The sequence below is a fragment of the Vigna radiata genome, chromosome 5, assembly GCF_000741045.1.
Source record: "Vigna radiata var. radiata cultivar VC1973A chromosome 5, Vradiata_ver6, whole genome shotgun sequence".
NCBI classification, from domain to species: domain Eukaryota; kingdom Viridiplantae; phylum Streptophyta; class Magnoliopsida; order Fabales; family Fabaceae; genus Vigna; species Vigna radiata.
The window spans coordinates 3,592,334-3,619,612 of record NC_028355.1 but is presented as its reverse complement, the minus strand read 5'-3'; the positions used below and the strand labels follow the sequence as shown (position 1 = coordinate 3,619,612).

Here is a 27,279-nt window from a genome sequence, read left to right as displayed (position 1 = left end):
TAGGACTATAATCTATATAAATCACATGCAGCATTCCTGATAGCATAAATAAAAGAAAAGGAATACGAAAGTCGTGAGACCCAACCAAAACCCACTAATAAAACCTAAAACGTGGATGCTCACATCTATCTTTACAATATTCATAAGAAACTCAAGGTGGAATTCCCTCCTACAAAATAAAATCAGCATCCCCGATGCCGTAATTAGCCAAACAATCAGCATGCCTATTGCCTTCTCTATAGTTATGCAAAAATCTGAAATTCATCCTTTTAAACTAAACCCATACTTGTTTATTCAATGTATTAAATATTATAAATTTCTATCATTTTAAGATGACAAATAATTTGTTTTTCTTATAACAGTTCAAATATATTATTGCTAACTCAAATAAATGCAGCAAAAGATTATTAATAAGCATCAGTAAAAATTAACTCAGAAAAAGCAAACCCTGAAAAGTTAAACAATCTAGTAAACATGGCAAAAATGTTGGGCTGGCACAGTAGATAGAAATACAATGCTAAGTTGACAATACTATTGAGTCGAAAATCAAATCCAGGACAGTCCCTAGGCAACTACTGTTCGAGTTTTGGCACCTATTTTGTAAAGTACTATAGACGGCTTTACACTGTTACTAAGGTAAGAAGTAGAATCCCATAGCATAAATTAAATAAGTTAGATAAATACTGTGGAACATGAATGTAGATATACCTCATGAATATACCAACTGTATATACTCTTTCCTTCATGACCTCCAACATATCCATATGAAGCTGTCAAAATTCCATCTTCATTGTAATCCCCAATGATAGATAAGAAATTCAAGCTTGGGGGAAGAGCTGTAAGAAATGCATTAAGTTGTTAAGACTATTGGATTTATTCAGCTTATAGAGATTACTGGATTTATTTTCCTGTTATCAAAGAGATTTATATTCAGTTTATATTACTCTGGGATCAAGAACAAATGGGAGTGAGAAGGAACAAGTACACCTACTCTCCACTGCTTTATCAGATATTACGAACACTGGTTCTCCAGAATCACCATCAGGAGTCATGGGAATAAATTTTGCCACAATGTAATAGCCCACAGCTCCAAGAGGTATGCGGAATGCCTAAGTAGCACAAAACACAAAAAATTGAAACTAGATTTATAGGGAGGAATAGTTCACTGTACTTAACAAATCATTGTGTAACTATAGGATTCCATCTCCCAAAAAAGAGAACAAAACACAAACCTACTTTGGCAATTTTAGAAGTACTTAGTGCTTCAAGACTGTTTTCATCCAAAGTTGACGAATGTGTTTTATACCACTGAACTCTGCTAGATCCTTCAGTTCCACCAGTCACAATACCAGTTGCAGTGACCTTGCTATTCTCTCGTAATTCACCAATTATTTTGACATTTGTTACCTTTGGAGGTGCTGAAAATGAAACAGTGCATCATATTCATTCAAACTGTAGGTATATAAACTAGCAGCTTTAGAATTTTTTAAAATCATCACCATAAAACATCTAATTGTATTATCAAAAGAAAGGAAAAGAACTAACACATAAGCAATAGAGTATCCAGAAAATATATTTAGATTCTTAGAAGAACGAATACAGCTGTATCACATTATAGGAAAGGTGGAAACCTTCTTTTCTAGGATGCACAAGGAATGTATTCATAGAGATATGAAACTGAGGAAATTCAATATAAAGATGGAAGTGTACTGAGAAAAGAAAAATACTAACAAATCCCTTATAATAGAAGGATTAAGCATATCAATATGCTGAAGTCAAAGCAAGATGAATAACTCAAACCCATCACAGCAAAAAAGTAAGCATTATAGTTACCAGAGACAACAATCACACAATAATTAAGATGAGTATCCATTAGCTCTCCCAATGGCTTAAAATTATTAGGTGGAGGGTCAGAATGAGTGTCAACTAGGATGGTTTTATAAATCCAACGCACCCCCACATGTGAGAGTTGTTTGTGCTTGATACATTGACAATCCAGAGGCCCTTTGCACCTTGTATTTGTCTAGATATTTTAGGAAGATTAAGATTCTATTCCTATTGGTTTTAATTTTGTATCTATTATGCAATCTCAGGGATGTGTTTCCTAGAATATGTTGTGCTTGTTCTTGTGTTAGGAGGTGGAGAGTATTCGAGAGAAGAAATAAGAAATAAACATTAATTGCCTAACTGCCTTAGCAGTTAGAAAGGGCGGGAATAAGATTGTATAAATAGCTTTTGTATAGTCGGTTAGAGGACTTTTTGGGATTAATCGTGTTTCTAACAGGAATTGCTAATCCTGTGGGGGAGGTTAAGCTCTCATTTGGTTCACTGTACATTGTATTCTTGTTACTGTCAATACAAGAAGATGTTATTCTTTCGATTTGGTGTGTGTCTGGTGTGAATTGTGATTGTCTGTTGAGGTTTCTTGAGTAGAAACCTATCAGCTTGTTTCCTAAATTATCTGGCAATGTATGTATATATATTAGATGTATGTAATCAAAGTGAATAAGAGAGAAATTATTTTCCTCTAATCTTGAGAGAATTGATATTTAAGATTGAGCCAACATAGACCAACCTCCTGACTACTGAAAAGAGAGGCTTTCATACAATGTCAAAGCCCAATTATTCTAAAAGCCTACGTTACTATGTGGAGGTCTAGGAATGGCTTTATACCTATAAGAATGATAAACTGGTACATGACAAAGAAATCAATAGCATGCAGTTATTACAATAATAACAAAATATCACCTGCCAGTATATAACAAAACAGCATCAACTACTAGTAAAATATCACAGAGAAAACAACCAAAATACAGGAGACATTGTTAATAGTCACCCAGGTACCTTGTTTCACAACAGAAGACATTACAGACATAGATTGTCCTTCCTGGCCTGAAAGATATATCAATGAGTATATTACAAAAACACAACTACAGTATTTGGAAAAGATATATTCCTCATGTATGGATACTAACCCTCAAAATTAATGGGTATGTACACAAACGCCACACAACTACCAACATCCTCTTTGGTCAAGGTATACTCAGATGTGCCTGCTGACACTAACAACAAGCCTCTGCACAGATTTTCCACATTGTAACAAAAGAAAATACCTCAGTAAAGTGGACTAAGGGAGTAAAGAAAACAAACTTTAAACAAAATAAAAGCAGAATGCACCCTCAAAGCATTGTAATAAATGCAACATTATTCTTTCTAATTAGAAAAAACATAAAGTTTAGGATAAGAGAATTTATTTTTCAACTTGATACTTCCATGCCCTTAGGTGAAGGGCAATGAAAAGAATACTGACCCAGAATCCATGCTCTCCCGCAACCATTCAAACTTGCTCGGACCCTCCCTTCCACCAAAGTAATCTCCGACTCCTTTGATGGTACTTCCCTCAACAGCATCTCCAACTATTTTCACATTACTGACAGAAGGAGGAGCTGTAATGTGATAAGACTATGATCAGAGAACAATTAGACAGCAGCATGCTATGTATAAAATTAGAGGATCCTAAGAGGGTTGGAAGAAGGATAAAAAGACCATAATTCAAGGATCATAATTTGACAAGAGTTAAGCATATAGGAAAAAAACTATACTTATAGACATGGACATAAATTAAAAAATATACAGACGATAAAAATAAGTCATCAAAAATCATAAATATTAAGATCCAATATGTAATGCAACTAAGTTCAGTAGTCAGAATATAACTCAAAACTGACAGATTTCAACTTAAAACCAATTTTCATTAAACGAAGTTGACCAAAGCAGACTCATGCAGGTTGTTGTTTGATTTTGATTTCCAATTGGTAAGCATAGGCAAAAAGGTTGTCTTTTTTAAGTTTTTCGAATTGAATCATTATAAACCTGACCTGAAATCCAACTAAATGATTTGGGTAATTAAATTGGTTAAAAAAACCCAAGCTTGCACAAAGACTTTCATGATCAACGCAAAGAACGATCCATAATTTAACAAGCAAAATCATGATCCCGAAATGATTGGTGACTTCTCCATTCATTGCCTTGCACATTCACTCACTTGGGTCTCCCATACTTGCAGGACCATGTAGGTTGGCAAGTATACTGGCAGTTTTGACAACATTGGTAACATGTGAATTGAGTGGTTCAAGAATACTGGTGACTTCATGAACTCCCTTCAATTTTGGATGGTTCCCAACTTTATATTTCCCACAATATCACTTCTTCATTAATATTAACCTTTTGTTGACAAATCAATCTTCAAATTTAGTCACTTCTTTCATGATGCACTATTAATCTATCAAATATATGCCCTATCCTTGTTCATCGAGAAATTTACAAGATTTCACGTGCAGCACATAAAAGGAGTGCTCAGAACAATAATTAATGAACTAGTTAAAGGAGTTCTGACAAAAATACCCAAATTTTACGGGCTACATACTCTAATCCAAAAATCAGCAATCTCAGGTGAGAATATCTTACTAAATATACTAACTGAAGCCAATGTAATAATAACCAAACAAATCAAGGAAATAAATGAGCACATCAATGGCAAACTTGAAGCCAAATTACTTACTAACAATAAGAAATTATAATTATCAACGCCCATATATTCAACGAAGAACTAAACCTGTTGATGAATCTAGATTAGTATTTTGGAAATTGCTATGAAGCATGTTTACATAAAAATGAAAAAACTTAAAATACTCACCAGCTTTTACAAAATCTGTATATTTGTATTGAGGTTCTCCTTTTGCACCTTCTTCTGTTACTGGTGTGTACATGAAAACTAAACTTGAATCAACATCATCAATGGTTAACTTATACTCTTCATCTTCTGCCCCAACAATAACCACAGGACTGCTATTCCACTTTCTCCGTAACCAACTAGAGCAAAAAAACAAAACAGAATAAAAGGGATACCTGTGTCACGCCATTTAAAAAAAAAAAAAATCTAGGTAGTCTTATGCTATAGAAATGACAAACAAACACGTGTACAAATACAAGAAATGCCATCCTACCTAGCAACACCTTTTCCTGGAGTTCCACCACACCAAGCAACCTTAGCACAACCCCTGATGATACTTCCTTCTACCAGTTCCCCGTGTACTTCGAGATCTACAACCTTTGGAATTCCATTTCCTGGAGAAAGCAGAAGTGTAAAATTATTCAAAATGAATGAAGAATGAACATATTAAGGAACTATTAAAAGAACATAACATTGATATGGAACCCAGCCCTAAAGTCAAACAGCTCCTTGTTCTTTGGCCAGTAAGAGACAGGTCAGTCAACAATATCTCAATGAACACTGAATATTGCAAGAGTACAGCATAAAAAAATAGATAGCTTATATTTTCTCCACATCTAATAATAGGGAAATTGACTAGGATATCACACACATAATACAAGCACGAGGGATACAGTGGAGAAGTATCACGATTCATGCAATCACAAAATCCCGACCAAGCTCAGCCATGTTTGGTTTATGTCTGATTATACTCTATAGTAAAAGGTGTTAGTACCAAAAATGAGTGATAAAATGGATGTGTAGACACAAGAAAAGATAAGATATGAGATAATTGTAAACAAGATCTTAGTTTAACACCAACTGTGGAAAAGAATAGAAAATTGGTTGAGATGATTCAGACATGTACATGATAATACATCACAAGAGTAACTGATTCTGTTTTATCAGATACTCTTCTTTTCCAATATATTTACGCTTTCTCTCTTCTAATGTAACACTAGTTTACAAGATATACAATACAGCTTTCCATCTTTTCTCTCTGGTTCTTTTTTTCTTACATGATATCAGACTAGTCACAAACTAGTCAAAAATTAAAAGCCATTCAAATCAAACTAATAATGCAAAGAAGCTTTTATTTATGCCTTGCCAATTATCTCAATACTCACTTAGGTATAGGCTCACTTGTCCACACACATCAACAAAATGGCTCTGTTTTAAGAAAACATAGGCATGTTGTTGATACTGGCTTATTTCTCATTGCTGGAGCTTTCTTACCCAGAAGATTTTGTGGTGAAGCTTTTGTTAGTGTCATTCTATCATTGATAGAACCCTCTCGACTGCTGGATGAGGGTCCACTAAATTGCCTAATTTGATGTTAAATTCTATTCCTCAGGTTCCAAATTTAGCATGTAACTTGGTGTCTATTAGTAAATTGACTAGAGGATTTGAACCGTCTAATAATGTTCTATATTTATTGAGAGTTTCAGAATTTACACTCGGGAAGGGCAATTGGCAATGCTACGATAAGTGATGGCCTATATTACCTTGCCTTAGAAAAGAGAGTTTGGCTCTACATCTAATCCATCAATCCTTTCCTGCCTCTGTATCATGTTGAGACATAATACACTTGGTCATCTCAGTTTTCCATGTCTGAAACACATGCACCCTTTTTTGTTTAAGAATAAAGCCATAAATTATTTTCGGTGAGAAACCTGTATGTTGGCTAAACAAACTCACTATATTTATCCCAAGTCAACCATACAAATCATCTGGACCACACTAATTCACAATGATATTTGGGGCCTGTCAAGGATTAACCATATTTCTGGAACACAACGGATCATGACCTTCACTAATGATCATTCAAGGGCATGTTAGGTTTATCTCCAAAAAGAAAATTCTAAGAATGCATCTGTTTGAAAGCATATTTGGAAAATGTGTACACACAACACAAAATAGAGTACGCATGTATTAGTTTCAGACAAAAATAAAAATAAACAGCAAGATCAAAAGACAAAAAAAAAAATAAAGGAATCCAAATATTCATTTACAGTAACATCACACATACTTCCACAGCTTTATGCTAATAAAATACACAGGTTACTTTATTCATACAGGCCTAGGATCTAGAAATTTAGCTGTTCATCTAAATTATACAATAAAAACCATAAAACGCAGGCCTACCTCGTGAAATACGAGGCGAGATAGCAAATATAGGAGGATATGTCATTTCTTCTAGAGTGAGGGTGCATTCCACCTTCAGAACTTTTCCAATGTCATCATGCTTCGGCCAGTAAACCTAAAAATCAAACAAATGTAATGAACACAAATAAGATAAACAAATATACAAGTATGAAGCAGTGATAATGATGTAATCAACTCTTTACCTCACTGGTAGCATCCGATATAGGGACAAAATTTGAAAGCGATAAATCACCACAAAACCATTGATATTTTAAATCTAATGGAGGGCCTGTACTAGCTGTACCATCGGGAACAATGGTGAAGTGACAACGACACACATCTTCTTCCACAGGTTTATCTATGGAGGCTTCTTTGAGGAGAAAACCGGGAGGAATATGGTCTTTCCATTTCTCAACTAAGAAGCGGAAAGTTGAGTCTGCAGCTTGCTCAGGGCGACTGAAATCCCAACCATCTCTAATGCATAAAGCCGCATGTGCAGGATAACGCTTTGCTAGAGCCACTTCCTCACGAGAGAGATCTGCAAAACTTTTCATATTGAATAAATAAATTATCTTAATACATGATATAAGAGTTCAATGGTTCCAGTAGAAATCACTTGAAAACATATATGGCACATAGTCTTCAACCTATAGTAAGAATGAGTTGTCTATCAATACAACAACAAAAAAAACATACCGAAGGCTAAGAATAAGAATAACTTCACTATGCATACCTCTGTCATTGTACTTTTTCAATGTAGGTCCAACTAGTAATATTGAGGCTGCTTCCAAATGAAGCATCTTAAGTATAGGATTCTCCTCCACTCGCAAATGCTACAGTACAGAAAAGATCACTGACAGTAACATCAACCAGTCTATATTTATGTATGCAGCCACAAATGTAAATGTAACACTATGTATCACAATTAGATTCACAACCCAATGTCCATGGAGACTTCACTCTATCAACACTAACCTGATGGTTACCCTTTTCTCTTTGAGATAGTTTCACTCATTTACAAACATTCGGTTTGCACCTTAATCCAACCTATAAGTTGCTTTTCCATAGCCCAATTCTCAAAAAGAAACAATACAATTGGTAGAACTCAAGAACAATAGAAGAAGCCCAACCTAAAATACTAGTACATGAGATAGGAGAACTGATGGCAGCCCTTTTTCCCCTCAATGGCTTCACTCAACTATCAGTATTAGGCTAACATCTTAATTGAGCCTATTAGGTAGAACACTCTATAGCCCAACTCTCAATAAAAGTGTTAGAATAATTATGTGTAATCATTAAGTCTAGGCAAGGTGTAGACTGTTGTATCATTTATTAGTTGTACCTAGTCTGCACCTAGAGGTCTAGTGCAATTCCTTACTATTCCATGTACACTTGTACTTTCATTATATATAGAATGACACTGAGAGGGATCTCTAAAGTCTTCTAGAAATATATTCTACAGTTTCAATCTCAACATGGTATTGTTTGAGTCTCTCTCTAGTCTGTCTTTGTTGTCGTTGGTGGCCACCGGCGACCTTACAAAATTTTGTCTTTTCTGCAATCAACAATCTTTTTCTTCTAATCTCAATATCTGCAATATTTTTTTTGCTATTTTCCGTTGTCCACCACCGCTGGCCATTACGGGCCACCGCCAGTTTCGTTTGGCATCCAATGGATCTTGATCGCCTTCTCGAACGACGGCCAACACCATCGATGTCGAGGGCTAGCTCTCATCCACGCTCCGCCATGCATGCCACATCTGTCAAATGTTTGCCACCGCCATCAATCTTTTCTCCTACGAAGACAAGGGTTAGATGTGCCACGAGGAACGCGATTAAACCCTGGTGATCCTCTCTCCAGAGGCCTCTGCATGTGCCGCCACACGCGGCTTCTCTCCAATCAGTTTTCGGCACATGAGGAAAAGCCTTCCCGATGTCAGAGTGACACCGCGTCATTGTCGATCATCTCAACGAAGCCTCCTGAGTGCCTTTTGGTCCTTGTTTCTTGGTTTCGTTGATTGTAACTCAGACCTAGGATTTTCTCCTTTGATTGTTTTGGAACCCTTGGTCCTTTTCTTCTTACCGAATCTCCTTTGTATCATCATCTTCTGACTCGTCAAATCATGTTGAGTCCATATATCTCCTTGACTCCTGATTTCGAAGTTATTTGGTTGGTCACCACTACGACCTTCGTCAACCACCAAACCATTCCAACAGAACCTCCTTGTGCCACCGCATAGCCACCATGCCGGAACAAAACCGGCAATCAGAAAGCGAACCAAAGAACGTGAAACCCAAATCCAGAACAGCTCACAAGCTCCTCCACCTCCAATCTCCTTTAAAACCCTAATTTTTAGGTGAGAAAGAGGAATGCCACATGGCAGTCCCTCATTAGACCAGCTCTAACTTGGTTAAAGTCTCATCTGGTCAAACAAGGACCTAAGTGCAAATAATAAAATCTTTTGGGTCTTAGTGCAATTTTGGAAAATAAGAAGAAATCCTCCAAGACTAAACAAAGAAGAGAGATTGGCAGTAGAGGTCTGGTTCTAGTCACGTTTGGGAACAGTTTCAACCCGACATTATAAAGGCTTTGTTTTGGGATACTCACTGAAAATAACTATTGGTGCAGCTCGGGTCTGTCTTATCTTGCTATCAACTATATCAATTTCCAGCTAGTCAAGGAATTTCAACATCATGGATTGAAGGGTTGTTATAGTGTGAGGGGGAGTGTGTTTCTGGTGATATTCAAAATTTCAATCAACAATCTCAGCTAAGCTGCCCCTATCAGATTTGTATTGGTTTGTTTTCTCTCAAAAATTAGACCCTTCATTCAGTTACTTTAATGGGAAATTTGTCGAACCCCTGCATTTCTTGTGGAAAAGTCTTTTGAAAAGCCAGATCTTGAAGACGGGTCATATATTTCATGAGGAGTCTCTTTGGCTATACTGGTTTATGAGTCCAATTTGACATTGTACCTAGTCTGCACCTAGGGGTCTAGTGCAGTTCCTTACTATTCCATGTACTCTTGTATTTTCATTATATATAGAATGACGATGAGAGGGATATCTGAAGCCCTCTAGAAATATATTTTCCAGTTTCAATCTCAACAAAAAGCACCAATTATTAGTACTAAAGCACAAGAGGAGAATCCAATGCAAAACACATCAAGTAACTCATTCCACTCAATGTGGGACTCCTCCTAAGACTAGGTTCCTAAAGAAAGGAAAGCAATGATGAAATTCCTCACAACCTAAGCCCAAGACATAAATCTCTGAAAATGATGAACATCACATTCATATATGGGTGACAAAATGGATCAGTCCAGCCTATTTTGACATGGGCAGGCTGGCCCACTAAAATCAGGTCGGGCCAGGCAAGCCCAACTGGGAAAACGGGTTGAAAAGTGTAACTCATCCTGTCATTGGGCGTACCTCCATGCTGCCCCGCCAGTTTTTCATTGTTTTTCTGCAGTGTGTTTTTCTGATGAAATGGGCTGGCCCAGTTTTTTTTGGCCCTTTCTTTTGTGTGCAATTATTTTGGCACTGATTTGTGTTTAGTGCAATTTTATTGTGGCCAAGTGTTTTTATTCTTCAAAAGCCACAAAGGAGGGACTCAAGATTGAAGTCCTTTAGCAAAGAGAGAAGCAAAGGTCCCCAATTCTTTGGTCCTCCCCAACCAAAGTCACTGTGTAAGCCTCCAAAATCGGTGACCCTGCAACTCCAATTGCCTCCACATTGGCTTCACCTCCCAAACAATCAAGCAACCATGATGACCAATTTTCAGCTGATTCAGAAAATCGTCCTTCTTCATTTTCCAAAGCTTCACTTAGTGCCTCCACAGCCCCAAATCAAGTGGAATCGACCAAAAAAACCAAGAAATTTCCACAATATGAGAAAATAGGGTGGTGGGTGGTATTTGCGGCTCCACTCATTGGTGCTTGTGGTGTGGATGACAAGCCCTCCCTCTCGTGTTTCTTTTTTCTGTGTGGTAACAAGTGTGGTTGGCTGTGTGTTGGTGCTTTTGTGTGGAACTTGGGCTGGCGGGTTGGCCAGTCCCACCCCACTTGTGGCCCAATGGGTTGCCAGGCTTGGCCAGGTTACTTTGGGCTAGGGGTTTAAAAATTTGACCCAGCCGCCTTAACTATGTTGGGCTAGCGGGCTGGCCCATCAAGCTCAACCTACTTTGCCACCCCTACATTCACATGATAAATCATACAACTTCCTTGGTACATAGCAATTCACCAAAACACAAACCATAAAATTAAAAAGATTTGAGTCCTAAAATCACTAAAGAAAAAATATATGCTTTGAAGAGACGACTAGACATTTCCTAAACTCCCATGATGAACTATGTCCCATACAAAGTCTACCAAAATAAAAGTGGTATGAGTCAGATCTCTCAAGTGGTTAGACTAAATAAAAACAGTTTTCTACTAACCTCAAGAACAGGTAAATACGGGAAACCCTTAAGAGTAGAAATTTTGTTTTTGCTGGCAGCTAAGACCTGCACCAAATTATTTCGTTCATAAGCAATTCAGTTATAACATGCATACACAAAAGTACACAAAATACATATATCAAATACTCCATAAAGCTGAACAACCTGCAGTCGAGGTTGGCTAGCCATAGTAAGAGACTTCAACTTATTCTGAGCTACTGAAAGGAACTGCAAAAAATGAAACACGGAAGATACCAAAAAGTTTTTGATGGATACTAAAGCTAAATATCTGAATTAAAATTCAAAATGATAGAAAGGGATTTTAACTTGCCTCCAAATTAGGAAGTTGTGGGAGACTTGCCAATGATGTAATTTGATTTCCAGCAAGATAGAGTTGCTGCATATAAGTTAAAGATTCCAAACTGCTGTTATTAAACAAGTATTCACATCTTTTAAGTTTCTTATCTCCGTCACGAGACAATATCATCCATGCATTAAAAAACTAAATTCAACTGAAGGCAACATACCTGCAGTACTCTGCAATTCTCAAGAGGCTCAAATCCAGGCCCCTTAAAATCATTAAAACTCAAATCAAGAACCTGATGAAGTAAATAGTTTCCTTCAATCAGTGTATAGAAATCATTTATGATATTGTTCAGACATAACATCCTGAATGAAAATAATCATTTTATAAAACCTTCACTCTCGTCAATATTTCGACTCCTTCCAGTGTAGACAAGAGATTGTCTCGGAGATAAACAAACTGCCAACAAGAATCATAAGTTCAATGATATTAATTATTAAAATCCTCAAAACAGAAAGAAACCAAGGTACAAAAAAAATACAACTTGAAACACTCTCCTTTACTGTTATAGAGAAAATGTATAATGTCTATTAACACAGCTATATATACCACAGAGACTCATAAGGAATCAGTTGCAACAGACTAACCATTAATTATCTCAAATTAACCATTATAACTGACTAACCAAGTCCGTTACAGCAAGCACCCCTACAGGAGTTTTATTTGATGTAAAGTGGATTTTGAGCTTAACTCAACCTTACAAACTGTTTTGTAAAATGAGTTTTGCAACCACTTATATATTATAATTTAATCTTATCTCTAGTCGATACAGAATCTCGAACACACCACCTCATGACGAAACATGCATATCTCAAGAATCAAACTAGATATTTATGGGTGATCCAATGGCAGTCCAATAGTGGGTGGAATAATAGACCCAACAAATTTTGCTAGATAGACTATAAGATAGCTCTAATACGATGTGAAAAAAAAGACTTTAAATCTAATTCAACCCTACAAAATCAGCTTGTATGGTGAGATCTCCAACACAAACACAAAGGAGTTATACACTCACATTTGCACTATGGAGTACTTAGAACAAGTTATGGCAAATTGAAGAACAAAATCTAAAGCCATAGATAGGAATAGTTGCAGCTGAACCAACATCAACTCAATCCTCCTAGTATTTCAAGGAGGGCAAACATTTAGAGAAGTGGTATGCCTAAGCCAATATAACCATAGAATAAAGTTATCAACCTTACATAGTAGTGCATAACAATTGCTCTGAAAACACTATAGCAGGAAGAAGAATGGTTGTTGTTTAGATAGATATTATAAATACAACTAAATAATTTATGGTACACATAAATACTTGAAACAAAACAAGATTACAAAAATTCATGATAAAACAACACAGTTTTATTTACATAATCACCATCAACCTAGGAGTAAAAAGAACATAAATGGTAGTTATAATGAGTTAATGACTACTATGAGTAAAATACAAGCAGTGGACTATGATGCACAAACACTTCTCGCTTAATGAATCAGAGTGTTGAAATCATCTTTGACTCAAATACCTCCCTAACACCCATAAAAGATGTCTCAAACAATCCTCATCAAGTGTACACCTTAAAAATTACATATATTGGTCAAACACTAGAGTCAACTCCTTTATATTGATGGACACTACTATCATTTTTCAAAAAAACTGAGTCATAGGCTTGAAATATGATATATTATAAAATAACATGTATATGTAAGAAAGTCACAATAATTGCAAACACTCATAAATCACAATATCTAGCAAAAAACAGCATGTGAAGGGGTTGACTAGAAATATTAAGTGAAGTGTCATAATGTGGAGACACAAAGAGGTTGACTTTTTGTTGTAAAAGCTTACATAAACACAAACTAAATGGACTTCCTAAGACTTGCGTGTTCACTACCTTTAAGGCCTTACCTGAGGCTTGCATGTTCATTACTCTTAAGGACTTACCCATGATATATTACCGCAAGTTCTTTGGAATACAATAGGAATTTCTAGAATTTTTCAAAAAACTCAGAACTTGCAAGAAACTCTTAAAGAGTAAGAGTTAAGATATACGAGAAGAAAAGATGAGAAGATATACAGAGGATTTTTCTTTTTATGTTCTTTCTATCTCTTACATTTTGCAATATGTGGGGTATTGTAATGGAAACAAAGTATTGCAAAAGGAAAGCAAACTTTCCGATTCGCATGCGCCCTCCTTTCCAGGATTTTTCTTCTCATGGGGCCCATTTCCAAGCTCTTTGGTTATAAATACTGCAAAAGAAAGGGGATATGCTTTTGGCTCCCTACACCCTGTGACTTTATTCCGTTTGTGATATGATCAATAGTCAATGCTCATTAACTTTATTAACAGAATTTTGCCACAACAGTTCTTCGGGTGGTTTCAATCGAACATTGCAATATATCCTTGGCAAGGAGTAGGTCATTCCACATCTATTGGTTTCTTCCACAGATTTTGTGTCACGGGTCTTGTGTTTCTAAACCCATCTACCTCCTTATAAATAGATTGCTCCCTCTCCTCCGAAAGTACACATATTTTCTTTCATTCACATCTTCTCTAATTTATTCTTCTCTTATATCCTGGTTATTACGTCTCAATAGTCTCTTACTAGTTTGAAGTTCCTCGAAAATTCAAGAAGTTCCTAGAAGACTTGCACAATACACCATAGTTAAGTCCTTAAGGACAATGAACATACACACCTCAGGAAGTCCATTTACTTTGTGTTTTCATTAGTTTTTGGAACTGTTATAATGAAAGAGCTTGGAGATGGGCCCATGAAAAGAAAAATCCCTAGAAAGGAGAGCACGTGCAAAATAGAAAGATTGCTTTTCCTTTTGCAATACTCTATTTTCACTACAATTTTAGTGGGTTGAGATTCCATATTAACTAGAGATGTGGCGTAAGTAATGCTAGCATGGCTTGGGCAATCCTCATCTTATAGGCTAGTTTTGTAAAGTTGACTTAGGTTCTTAGTCAAAACTTATAAAATTTCGAAATTTATCCTAAATCTATTGTTGAACCACTTGCAATGTCAAACTCTACACCCATAGCCCTAAACATGAGGGGTTGTTGGAAAGCCAACTCAAATGTGGTCATCACTTGGTCACAATGTCTCAAAAATGACTACCAATAAAGGAGCTGACCAAAAAGACTAAGTCAAGTGTCAAAGTGTAGGGCAACAAAGGTACCAGACATCAAATCTTAAGTGGTTGGGATCCCACATTGACTAAACATGTGACCTAAACAATGCTTGTAAGGTTTATTGTCACCTTACAATTTGGTTTTCTGAATTGATTTAGAACCTAAATCCAAAAATCCAAGACTATCAATGTGTTTTTCTCTAAGGCTTACTATCATAAGGTAAGTTAATATACAAGGAAATACAAACCTTAATCACTATTTTAGAACATTTGTTGTGTAACTTACAGTTAATTTCACGTGGTATATGACCCTTGCAAACACAACATTATATGAGACGTAAATAAAATTTGGTCGTTCCCTAGCATAAATTGTTTTAAACATTGTCATAAACAACATTGAACATATTATGCAAGATACATAGTGAGATAAACAGAAGATACATTTACCTCTAAGTTTGAGGATAAGTTTAATCCACTGGCAGTGAGACTGCGAACTCTGTGTCCCCTTAGATCCAGTCTCTGAGAAAATATCGAAATGGGTTAGAAATCAGAATTATATGATGAATGGTCTGAAAAGTCCATCGTAGTTGCTCAATATACACTAGAAGAAGTTTAACTTCAGAAAAACAAGAGATACCCGCAACTGCGCCCACCAAACACCAACAAGCAACAGTTACTAAAAAGTTAATGAAACGTAGACAAATGGATCGACAAAATTTCAACAACAATGATTGTGCTCGCTAATATATTAATTGCAACCTACTCATCCAAAAAATCATTCAACTGGTATTCATGATTCCTTCTTTTCCAGCAATTATTTCCTTTCCACTGTTCACACCTATGCAGACATTATTCCTTCGTCAGATTCCTTCCCCCAATAATTCCATATCCACATGACAACCAACAGCAACTCACCAATGAAATCCTTAACAGTAAACTTAAAAATGTTGCCATAATCTCAAAACTTACCAAGTCATCATTGGCCTTAATCTCAACATGCGGAAGCGCAATAAACTTCGAATCCCGGCTATCAGGAGTGCCTCCCTTTCTCCTTCCAGACAGTGCAGAAGCTCTATCCTGCGATGTTGACAGAGAGCCCGCCTTCAACCCGCTCGAAACCGTCGGCGAAGAAACCCTGGAAACCGTCCTTCGAGCAGAACCTCCACTACTTGCAGTGCTATCCACGGACGAAGAACTTATCCTTCTCGAAACAGACGAAGCCGAACCTGAACCCGACAATGCCAGTTTACTCACCGGCTTCCTCGCAACCTCCGCCTTACTCGTACCAGAACTCCTAGAAGCCGAGCCAACCGGCGAGGCCGCAACCGGATTCGCCGCAGCGCCGGCACGTGAAGAAGTTACAGAGTTACGCCGGAGCTCCGGCAGAGACTTTCGGATAGGTTCACTCGCCGACGAAACACTACTCTTACCTCCACCAACGGACTCAGTACCGGCTTTTCTCCCTGCAACAGAGATCGACGACTTCTGAGACAGTCCTCCGGTACTGTTCCGTCTCGGCGCAGAAACCGAACTCGCGGAACCGCCAATCAAACCCGATCTCCTCGCCGCAACCGTGCCGGCAGCGGCACTCGAACCGGTTCGCGGTTCAACTTTCCTTTTCGCCGCACCGCCAGGTTCTGCGGCGGTTTTGGCAGCTCTCCTGGAAGCTTCTGGAACGCTCTTCTTCGGGGAACTCAGAGGCTTTTCCGGCGCCACATCTTCGCCAGAAGGCTCCGACGACACTTCCATTCGAGCGCGAAGATTGCAGAAAGTGGACGAACTGAAAAACAAAAACAGTAAGTAAGTAACAAGCTAAAGAGCTAAAGTAGGAAAAGCAGCATTCGAAACTAAACGCGAAGCCCTATGGTTTGGATCTAAGTGGGAGGGAGAAAAGAAAAGAAACATAACGTGAAGAGAGAGCAGAATGTGCGTGATTAAAGTGTTCCTTCACGAGATCTAAAAGCGAAGGTGGGTTAGAAGATGAAGATAGAGTAACAGAGGAGTTGAGACTGAAGAAGAGGGAGTGGGTAGAGGGTAGCCAAAAAGCAAAAGGTGCATTGAGTGTGAGAGGGACACAGGAGCTGGAACCAATAAACGAGAGTATAGAAATGAAGCAAAAAGTGGGAATGGACCCTTGTGGGGTAGGGTAGGGTTCTCTCAATATTTTCAAAAAATTTTGTCGATAGCACGCGCCAAAGTAAGGGCGGGTCGTGTGAGACGAAGGAAGGAGCCACTCATCGACAAAAAAAGTGATTTTCTTCTTGTCCTCATCACTTCATTATTTTCTTCCCTCTATCAATTAAACTTCCAAATTACAACACTTCATAGTTATTTTTGATAGCAACGATAAAAAAATACACGCTTAGAATGTATTTTAAAATTACTACAACATATTAACATAAATATTTTAAGAGAAATAAATAAAAACAAATAAGAAAACTGTTTATCTTTTACATCTTAAAAAAAATATAATATATATATATATAAAACTATGGAAATGTTTTATTTGAACTCGTTCTTATGTATTACCGTTTACAACTTAAAGTCAGTATCGCGTATTTTTTTTGTCTTACAAAAAGTTGCGGGTGTTAAATTACTGTATAATGTGAAAAGATTACAAGGGCAGTTATACATTATTAAAGTAAAATATTTAATTAGGATAATTTTACTATATTCAGATAATCTTAAATTAGTGAAAACGCGTCACGTCTCTTTTTTTTTTTTCTCATGATAAAGATTAATTTTTATCACCATTATTAAAATAATATATTTGTAACAGTTATATGCTAAAACAATGATTACAAAAAAGTTATAAAATAAATCCTTTTCATTGATAATTATACATAATTTCGCATTAAATGTAAGATAAGGTGATATGTGCCAACACACATATATATAACATACAAAACAGAAATAAGGATAAAAATATTCATACACAAAATCTTTAAAATAAAAACTTTAGGATGGAAGAATGCAAAGAGAAACAACGTGAAATCTAAGAAGTCACACAGATAAAAGATAAATAAAATTAAATAAAAATAAAATTTGGTTATAAAAGAATAAAGATAATTAATTATAAATTTTTCCAAACAAAACTATAATTTGTTAAAGAAGTATTTTAAGTCATTAAATATCGTTATTAATACCAATAAAAATTAAAAAACTTGAGTAATATGTAATTAAATAAATTTATAATTAATTTAATAGAGTATAATACTCAAAAAAAAATGCAGGTCTTGTTTTCTTAAACAATTTTATAATTAATTTAATAAAAGTATATTGGCATAAAGAAATACTTGAGGCACTTTTTCTTAAACATAATAGAGATATATTAGTACTACAAGAAATTTTGAGACATTTTTTTTAACGTAGATCTATACTTAATTTAATAGAGAAAATATTAACATTAATATTTTTAGGCCTTTTTTTTCTTCATGGAGGACTTAAACGAGTATTATGTCTGCTTTACCCTTGTGTCCAAATAATTATTGGGGTTTAAGTTAATATTGGCTGTATTTTAAATAATATTCAGCATATTTATTAATCATGAATGATTGAGTTCTAGACCATACTTATGTTTTTCAATCATAAACAATTATATCCCAAAAATGAATTAGTAAAAGTAATCAAGTTCGAAACAGTATTCAAGATTTTACTTAATAGTAATTATGATCTAAATAATACATATAAATTTTAGGCAAAAAGAAATGTTATCTAACTAATATTTGAAATTTTAGTTAGAGTAGTTGTTTTCAAATAACCATTATATATATATATATATATATATATATATTATACTATATGTATATTTGTATCATTAATCTGCGCAATGAAATTCAATAAACTGATTTGGAAGTGTTTGTTATAAATAAACATGATAAAACATTTACAGGAATTTCCTTTCTCTCTCATTTTTTTTTTAAATTTAATGTCGCTTAACTATAAGTAACTTTGCTTTGAGATATTTAATAAAAACAAGTTTGAAAAGTGTTTTTGAATCATTTATCTATCAAACTTGAAGTTAAGTCTAATATTCATCATTAAACGCAATCTATTAACATAACTACTTTAGAGTACATATGCTAAATATAAACTTTTTTCAGTTCACATTCATCAATATTTGCGAAAAGATTTTAAAATACTTTAATACGTTTTTACAAAAGCTAACAAACATATTAATTTGTTTATTCATTAATAAGAAAGGTTTACTAATGGTTTTATAATTTACCTTTATGTAATACTAATAAGATTTTAGGCATTATTGTATAGTGTGAGATACATATTCGTATTAAAATCAGAAAACAGTAAAGTAATTTATCATCATATATATTATTCTTTATTACAACGAAAATCCAGATATGCATATATAAGGTATGGGATCTACGAGAGACGCCAGAACAGGAGAGTGTAGTGTAGTCTCTTCAAATTATATATTGTCGTATGAGGAAAATCTTGTATTGTTATAAAAACTCTTCTGATATTTTAGAAAATCCAAAGCAAATTTCGAAAAACTGAATTTTATTGGAATCACTGAGATGAAAGTTTGTTAGAAAAATGTATTATTATTTTCCTTAAATTAATTTTTTTTTATTTTTTATTTGTAATTAAAAAAATCTTTCTAAAAAAAGTCAAACGAAATTCAGTGCTGAGATATATAACATTAATTTGTATAGGTCCAAATGTGTCAACTTCTTAAGTTAAATATTTGTTCAAATTCATTAGGATGATTTTAGGGAATAATTTTTTGGATTTTGACTTTCGCATCCTATCAGTCTTATTACCTCAATCTATGTTCTTTAAATTTACTGTATATAATTGAAGATTTCCTGGATGGTCTTGTTAATTATAGGAAAATAATATTTTGACATTAATTTTTTACGTTATTTTGACATTGCACATGTGTCAAAATGTGGTTAGACGATTTCAAATTAAAAAAAAAAAAACTTTGGTTTTTTTCTTTCAAATATACTCTTGTCTCAACTTTTTTTTATTTGAAATCGTCCAACCACGTTTTGACACGTGTGCAGTGTCAAAATAGTGTCAAAAATTAGTATCAAAATATCATTTTCCTTAATTATAAGCTTTAATTTAGTTATTTAAGAGCCCAACATTATATTGATTATGGAATAACTTATAACCAATTTAGACTAGTTTAAGAAATACTTGAAAATTATGGTGCTGTGATTTCAGAAAGAGTTGAGTCTTCCATGATTTCAATGATTATGGGCAGCGGTCTGATGCGAATATTACCCTATTGAGATATTTGAAAGGACCCTCTAATGTTCGAAAGAGTGAATTGATGAATGAAAAGTTATTGAAATTTAAATAAAGGGGAATTAGGGTTTTACGTCATGTGATTTTGATTTTTGTAATTATCTTAACTTTTATTGTTATGTTTTCATACTTAAAAAATATATAAGTTTAAATACAATTCTCATCATCCAACTGTATTCATGATTTATCATTTGTAACACTTAGAAACAGTTAATATTATTAGATTCTAAGAACTACGTTAATGTATTTATTAAATATGAATCAAAATTTCAAATAAAGATAAAATCTAGAATTGTATTATAATTTAGACTAAAAATATAATTAATCTGTTAAACTATAATGAGTTTAAAATTCTCACAAAGATATATATATATATATATATATATATATATATATATATATATATTGAAATATAAAATGTTATCTTATTTAAACGTTTTAAATATTGATAATTTAAACGTAGGACATTATTAGTTGTTAAGGTTAGTCCTAGCTAAAAAATAACATAGTATAATCATAATGACATAGTTCAAGTTTTTTAAGCAAATTTATTCATATTGAAGATTGTGATTTTTTACTTATGTGGAATAATTCGGATATGACATAATACAAATTCTTTAGGCAAATCTAATCGTACTAGAAATTTAAAAAAGACAAATTAACGTAATTTGTATATTTTACATATTTTCCTCTTCCTAACATTTTAAAGTGTATTACGTAATTAAATTTTTGAAAGTTTATCTAGTTAAAAATCGTTTAAATAATTTGTTTCAAAAAAATTAAAATTTAATATAAAATTAATTTTCCAATCATCTAAATTAATTTTATACGAATGTATAGGTACACATTAAAATCCTATAAATTAGATTATGCATTAACTAATTCTAGTTTGTTCCAAACATGTCCTTCCAAATAATTCTGGGTAAACTGGTGGAAACCTGTTTAATATATATTCCAAAATTAAATATTTCGATGCCTTTGTATACTTCAAAAGTTATATAATTCAGATTCAGAATAAAATAAATAAATTTTAAAACAATACAAGAAGACATGTGTCTTTTATTTTGAAACAATAATTCCAGACATATACCAACAAAAATATAAAGGTTAATTTTGAAAAATTATTTTGACAGGCTTTTTAACAATATTTTAATATAATACACTTGTCATTTTCTTATTAATCCATCATTTATTTATTATTATACTAATATACTTTAAACCTAATAAACAAATAATACGTATACTATGTCAATATGTTAAAAAATCTACATTGACATATTATTGTCCAATACTAAATTAAATTCTAAAACTGAACATACATCAAAGATATTCCTGGAACAGAAAAACTCGAAGGTACCTAGAAATTGAGAACGTTGCCAACAATTAATTTCACTTATAAACAGCCAATAACAATGGTACAAGACACTAATAAAAAAATCGACATTTGATACAAACCCAAGGTGGTTGCTATCATCAGGGCAAAATTTCTGACCAAAATTTTCTAACATTTTCTATTAATTAATTCTAAAATAGTTGATTCCAAACACATTGCTTCGTATATCAAGCAGGAACCTCAACCTCTGCAATCTGTTAACCACCACATTACAAAGAAATGCCTCTCAAGAGATGTCTTGGTTAAATTGCCAGTAGACCGTGAAACACCTCACGGAGGCCACACCTTCAAGAAATTGAAACTTCATTCAATTGGAAATTACATCAAAATCCTGCTGGATTCTTCAGAGGTTTGCTAGTTGCTACCCGCTGATGTTCATCAGATACTAGATTAAAATAATACCGAGGTTGGAAAGGGATTCTCGAGCAAAGCTGCTAAATCCAAAGCGTGAATTCTTAACATTCATTTCTTGGCACCAGAAGAGCATAAATAGCGCAGCATATATTCGTTGGAGGAACATGTATCTGATAGATCCTGATGAATTTTAGTGATTGCTTTCTGCAAAGATTTTAATGATGGTAACAGATTGCGAGAGTTCTGCTGAATAGAATTCCCATGGGCCTTGCAGAGCTCCTGTCAAATCATACCAAAGATAAACATGATTTTGTAGAACTGCCATCACCTTGAGCAGCAAACTTATGAAAAGACTAAATCTAAGCAAGTAAAGAATACCTGACACCATCTAAGTATAAATTCCAAATGTGGGCAGTTTTCTAAGAGATCTGCAAGTGCCTCCACTAATCGTTGGAGATACTTGTAAGGGATTGATGTGGCAACTGCAGGAATATCTGCTGGACTAACCGCAAATATACATTTTTTAATGAAGGAATCCTCATTCAATCGAAGGCTAAGGATCAAGGCTTTACTTGGTTGATTTTCACGAAGAGCTTCTTCAACAGCCTGTTCCAAAATGCCAGCTCAAGTTATCAACGACATCAAAGCAGTGCAGTGAAGGAAGAACATCATATACAGCTAGATGGAGTGCTATTAAATTTATATATGCTGCATTATTTTCAATGTTGATTTCGATTCCTTGTTTTCATGATTAAAATGAAAAGACGGATCTAGGACTTAGTTATCTTCATTTATATCTGACGGAAATTTTTACCATTTTTAATAAATTGCTGAGAAACGAAATCATACTTTTCTTGAGTTTTATGTTTACTGTCATGAATAAAAGAACAATGATGTGAAAAACCCGCACTTTCAAGACGAAAATTGCGTCCTTTTCATGCAAGTATATGTCAAGTACCATCATAACGACTCAAAACACAAATTATTGGATGACAAGAAGTTACCAGAGTAGGCGTTCTCCAACTTATTTCTTACAACAGAAAAAAGTTCTAGAATATTCTTATATTCTTTGAAATAAACAGTGGTAGTTCTTTCAAAAAGTTAAATTACCTCTGGTGTAACATTTATGTCAAGGTCAGTTGGATCAAATATGAATGATTCATCAACAGAATAAACCAAAACTCCCTCAGTTGTTGCTGCAACAAAACTACGCCCTGTAGGTGCAATCCTCAGGCACTTTGTCTGAATAATAGGCCTTCCACGGTTAGGCAAAGATCCTGGCAAGTTAAATCCTAGTTTCCCTCGAGTTTGTTTCTCAATGCCTTCTTCAATGTCACTGTTGTCATCATCAATCAAATCCAGAGGGCCAGCATCTGTCATATTTTTTGAGTTTAAAATGTCAAGCACTCCATCTAACGAGAGATTGTGAGTTATCTGGAAACGTCGAAGTAAAACCTGAACAAAGAGATTTCAATTAATGAACAGAACTGTACTAGAATATGAACAGAAGTAGATAAAATAGTTCATTTTAAATCTGCATCCACTTTGAACACCCCGTACTTATTTACACTACACACACGGGCAAGGAAAGCAAACAATAAGACCAATCAGGCACAGCTGAGAGAAGACTTAAAGATTAACATATTTTAACCATCAGATGCATTGACATTCAATATAACACCTAAGTAAAAATATATTTCAGAGATTAGAAACAAAACTTTCATCAACCTTTGCTTAAGATAGATGGTTTCTGCCTCTTCAAGAGAAACAGATTTTCCTACTAAGAAACCTAGGTAAAAAGTAAATTAAATTGAGGGAGTTCGGTAAAAGATTATTATGAGGTAAGGTACCCATGAAAGGGACACTTTACAACCAGATATACGCCCTTGCGCCCTTAAGGTGAAATCTCTCAACCATCAAGATAATCTTTTTTTTTCAACTATCCTAGTGACCAAATGAAGTTCCTCATCATTCAGGATATAAAAAAAAAAAAAGAAAAAAAAGAGGAGAGAATACGGGACAAAATTGATCCATGGAATAAGCACCTTTCAGATTACACGGCACTTATAGATTTTATTGATGACTGGATCCTGGAAAGAAGTAACCCTAGGATTGACACGTAGTGAAACTGAATTAGTTCAATAATAAAAACCCCTTACGCAAACTAGGTTACTAGTGAAAATAAACCTTCAAACAAATCATATTGTAATGGAAATGCCTGGTTACAGCTCTAAGAGGAGGGACGGAGGTATCACAAGGATTTATTTTACTAAATATCACAACAATGGATCAAACTTGTGAACTGAACAGCCTTTCTCTACAAGAACTTATTGAGCTCATCAGCCTTTTAGTTCTGTATCATTTAACTAGGTTCGATGAGGCTCAAAAACAACATTCAGAAGCAACTACACTACATCAACAGAAAGCTATGCTCGATAAGGAAAGTATAAAATGATACGCCTCTTCAATTTTTACCGATCCATATTTACTAAAGGGCAACAGTAGACATGGACCCCATACAATATTTAAGCTTTGATATTTAGACAAAAAGTTATGATATAGAAGGTTGCATTAACATAACGTTATTACTGAGTAGGTTTGTATCATTATAATACAAAAGTTAGTAAAATATTTCATGTTTTTTGTAGTTTATGAATTATCTAATTGCCCTACATGCAAAACATACCTGTTTAACCCTTAATGAGTTGGACAAAACTGAAGAGTGAAAACACATCGAGAGTATGCATGACATTAACATGTGCAGTGAATCAATATAGAAGCTTCCTATAGGAAAAAATGTTTACAACCAATGCTGTGACTTTTACATATATATGAAAAATCAACCAAAGTGCATGTAGACCAACCTGATCTGCAACATCATACATGCAGATGTATCTGCTACTTCCCCCAGCTAATATGTAGCTTCCATCAGCTGAATAACACAAAGTTGTAAAGAACTTCCTTGAAGTTGAGTTAGCTGCGGACCTACGGTCAGTCATAAGACGCCCACCAGCAATGTCTCTAGAACCTTCTATAGTGTACATCAACAAACCATCTACTGGGTCCCAAAAATGAATTTGCCCATCTAATGTGCTGCAAGCTAACTGCCTTCCATCTGGACGATACACTACTGTAAGAACATCATGAGTGTGAGGAAATGTTTCAACTGCTCCTTTTCCATCAAAGACATCCCACAGCCGAACAGATTTATCATATGATGATGAAGCCAAGACAGCCTGTACAAGGCGAAAAGAGATGATGCTAAGGTTTTTTGTTATTATAGATGTAAAACATAAAACAAAATACAAACTTTAGTACTTCCTTTCGTCACATATCTCAAGAAACAATAAAATTATTGATTTTTGATGATGTGCTGTGCTTAGAAGATAATATTATTTTATAAACTGAGAACATGAAACGTGTTGACATAAATTTCTACCAAAGAGGAAACTTGGAACCAGTTAAAAATACTACACAAGAAATCAACTTATGCAAGCAAATATCAGCAGAAGAAAATATAACTAACATTTGTAGGAGAAAAGACCAGCCCATGAACAGGAGCTTCATGACCACTAAGCACATCCAGCAAGCGTCCCGTTCTCATTGACCAAACAAAAATCTGTTAAATATATGATTGAGCAAAAAGAGTGAATGGTAAAATAATAATGAAATAGTTAGAATCAACCTAATTTGTACAAAACTATACCTCAAAGGAATCTGAAGTGCCTGCACATATCACTTCACCACTTTGATCAGCTGTCAAGGAAACAAACTGTCTAGAAGAAGGAGTTGTAAAGGTCCTAAAATTCCGATAGCGTAATAAATCCCATGCACGAATGGTCCCGTCAAGAGATGCACTAAGAAGACAATTGCTACTTGCCATAAAATGTAAAGCCGTAACAGAATTAGTGTGCTCCGAAAATGTAACAAAGCAAAATCCTGAAGAAAGTGTCCACACCTATAAAAACAACAACAGAACTTTCACTTCAGTTTAATTCAAACATTCAATTTAAAACAACAAAGAAATCAGTTAAAACTGGATCCAATTTCAAAACCCCAACCACAAGTGAAATTCAATCACCTTCACTTTATTATCATCTGCTCCAGTGGCAAGGAGCTGTGAGTCTGCCGAATAAGCAACGCAGTTAACATCAAAGTAATGACCCTGCTGCTTCAAAATGTAGCTCTCAGACCGCCACTCCCACACCAGCAGCTGCCCCAATTTGGCGCAGCCAAATGTCAGCCAGTTCCCAAGCTCATTAAACACAGCAGTGGTAATTTTCTCCCTCGAAATAGACAACAAATGAATGCACACAAAATCTGGCATCTGATACAACCCAAACACACCATTAGAAAATCCAACAACCACCATATCTAGCCCCCTATGATAATCACATGCCGTCACCTTTGCCCATCCCTGCATAAACCCATCCTTCCTCAATAGCTCCCACTTTCCCTTACTCAAGTAACCCTCATCACCATCCTCAACATCAATTTTCTTCCTCTTCTTCACACCATCATTCTCAATAACCTCCAAATTCCTTTCCACGTCCCTCTCCGGCGTCCCTGGCGAGGGCGGCTCCGAACCCTCAGCCTCACCATCACTATCAGAAGTAAACCCCCAGCTAAATAAGTAACAATCCCTAGTAATCGTATAAGCCTTACAAACTCTATTAGTTTTCGAATTGACACCGAAGAACGAACCTACAACCGAATCCCTGTGCCCTAGGAGCAAAAAGGGTTTTTTCTTACCACCACTATTCAATTTCTTCAAGCACAAGATTCTCGCGGTTAAATCCTTGGAACCGACGATGAGGTACTTGGAGTCCGGGCTCCAATCGAGGGTGGTTACTTTCGCGTCGAACTCGGCGAAGGTGCGTACGAGCTCGAAGGGGAAGTACTCGCGGCGGAAGGCCGGAGAGCGCCAGATCTGGACAAGCTTTCCGGCGGCGACGGCGATGAGAGCCCCGTCAGGGCTGAATTCCACGGCGGCGACGCGCTCCTTGAAGGAGATGCGGTGGAGGAGAACGCGGCGGCGTAGGTTAATGAAGAGGCAGCGATTGCGGTCGTCGACGGCGAGGAGGAAGGTGGCGTCAGGGGAGACAGCGATGCGGGCAACATTGGAGGAGGACTGGATGGGGAGGGTGGAGGTTTCGGACTTGAGGAGGTCGGTGACGGCGACGCGGTTACCAACAGGGGATAGCAGCAGGGTGTTGTTGGAAATTACCGCGTTGCCCCCTCTGTAGGGGGCTCCCAACAGATTCTGGAACCTGAAGTTCATTGCTTTGTTTCGGTGGCGGTGGCGGTGGCGGTAGAGTAGAACGGGTGCTTTACTTGCATGAACTGCGAGAGTTCACGGTGGTGTGTGGCGGGAATGGAGGTTTATGAGTTTAGGGTTTTAGCAGTAAT

General features: G+C 35.4%; 2 protein-coding genes across 3 annotated transcripts in view; both read right to left on the bottom strand.

The window, feature by feature from the left end:
• LOC106761888 (187-kDa microtubule-associated protein AIR9) overlaps positions 1 to 17,032 on the bottom strand; it is a 32,705-nt gene extending 15,673 nt beyond the window's left edge. The window contains exons 1-19 of one of the 2 annotated variants that reach the window (XM_014645487.2): positions 16,758 to 17,032; positions 15,819 to 16,629; positions 15,297 to 15,368; positions 12,050 to 12,115; positions 11,880 to 11,951; positions 11,684 to 11,749; positions 11,518 to 11,580; positions 11,353 to 11,418; positions 7,650 to 7,749; positions 7,120 to 7,454; positions 6,917 to 7,031; positions 5,007 to 5,127; positions 4,697 to 4,872; positions 3,311 to 3,446; positions 2,976 to 3,076; positions 2,845 to 2,892; positions 1,237 to 1,418; positions 992 to 1,109; positions 709 to 836 (exon numbers count right to left, since the gene is read on the bottom strand). In XM_014645487.2, the coding sequence (XP_014500973.1) occupies positions 709 to 836; positions 992 to 1,109; positions 1,237 to 1,418; positions 2,845 to 2,892; positions 2,976 to 3,076; positions 3,311 to 3,446; positions 4,697 to 4,872; positions 5,007 to 5,127; positions 6,917 to 7,031; positions 7,120 to 7,454; positions 7,650 to 7,749; positions 11,353 to 11,418; positions 11,518 to 11,580; positions 11,684 to 11,749; positions 11,880 to 11,951; positions 12,050 to 12,115; positions 15,297 to 15,368; positions 15,819 to 16,598 (2,745 nt within the window). In that variant the 5' untranslated portion in view covers positions 16,599 to 16,629; positions 16,758 to 17,032. The remainder of the gene's footprint in view (positions 1 to 708; positions 837 to 991; positions 1,110 to 1,236; positions 1,419 to 2,844; positions 2,893 to 2,975; positions 3,077 to 3,310; positions 3,447 to 4,696; positions 4,873 to 5,006; positions 5,128 to 6,916; positions 7,032 to 7,119; positions 7,455 to 7,649; positions 7,750 to 11,352; positions 11,419 to 11,517; positions 11,581 to 11,683; positions 11,750 to 11,879; positions 11,952 to 12,049; positions 12,116 to 15,296; positions 15,369 to 15,818; positions 16,630 to 16,757) is intronic. The other variant, XM_014645488.2, reaches the window with a different exon arrangement.
• Positions 17,033 to 21,487: 4,455 nt separating this feature from the next.
• Positions 21,488 to 27,279, bottom strand: LOC106762612 (periodic tryptophan protein 2). The gene is made up of 7 exons (XM_014646614.2): positions 25,952 to 27,279; positions 25,577 to 25,828; positions 25,397 to 25,489; positions 24,735 to 25,106; positions 22,981 to 23,325; positions 22,249 to 22,476; positions 21,488 to 22,149 (listed from the first exon to the last, which is right to left on the bottom strand). Exons 1-7 carry the CDS (start codon positions 27,149 to 27,151, stop codon positions 21,979 to 21,981), a joined length of 2,661 nt encoding a protein of 886 aa, XP_014502100.1. The 5' UTR covers positions 27,152 to 27,279; the 3' UTR covers positions 21,488 to 21,978.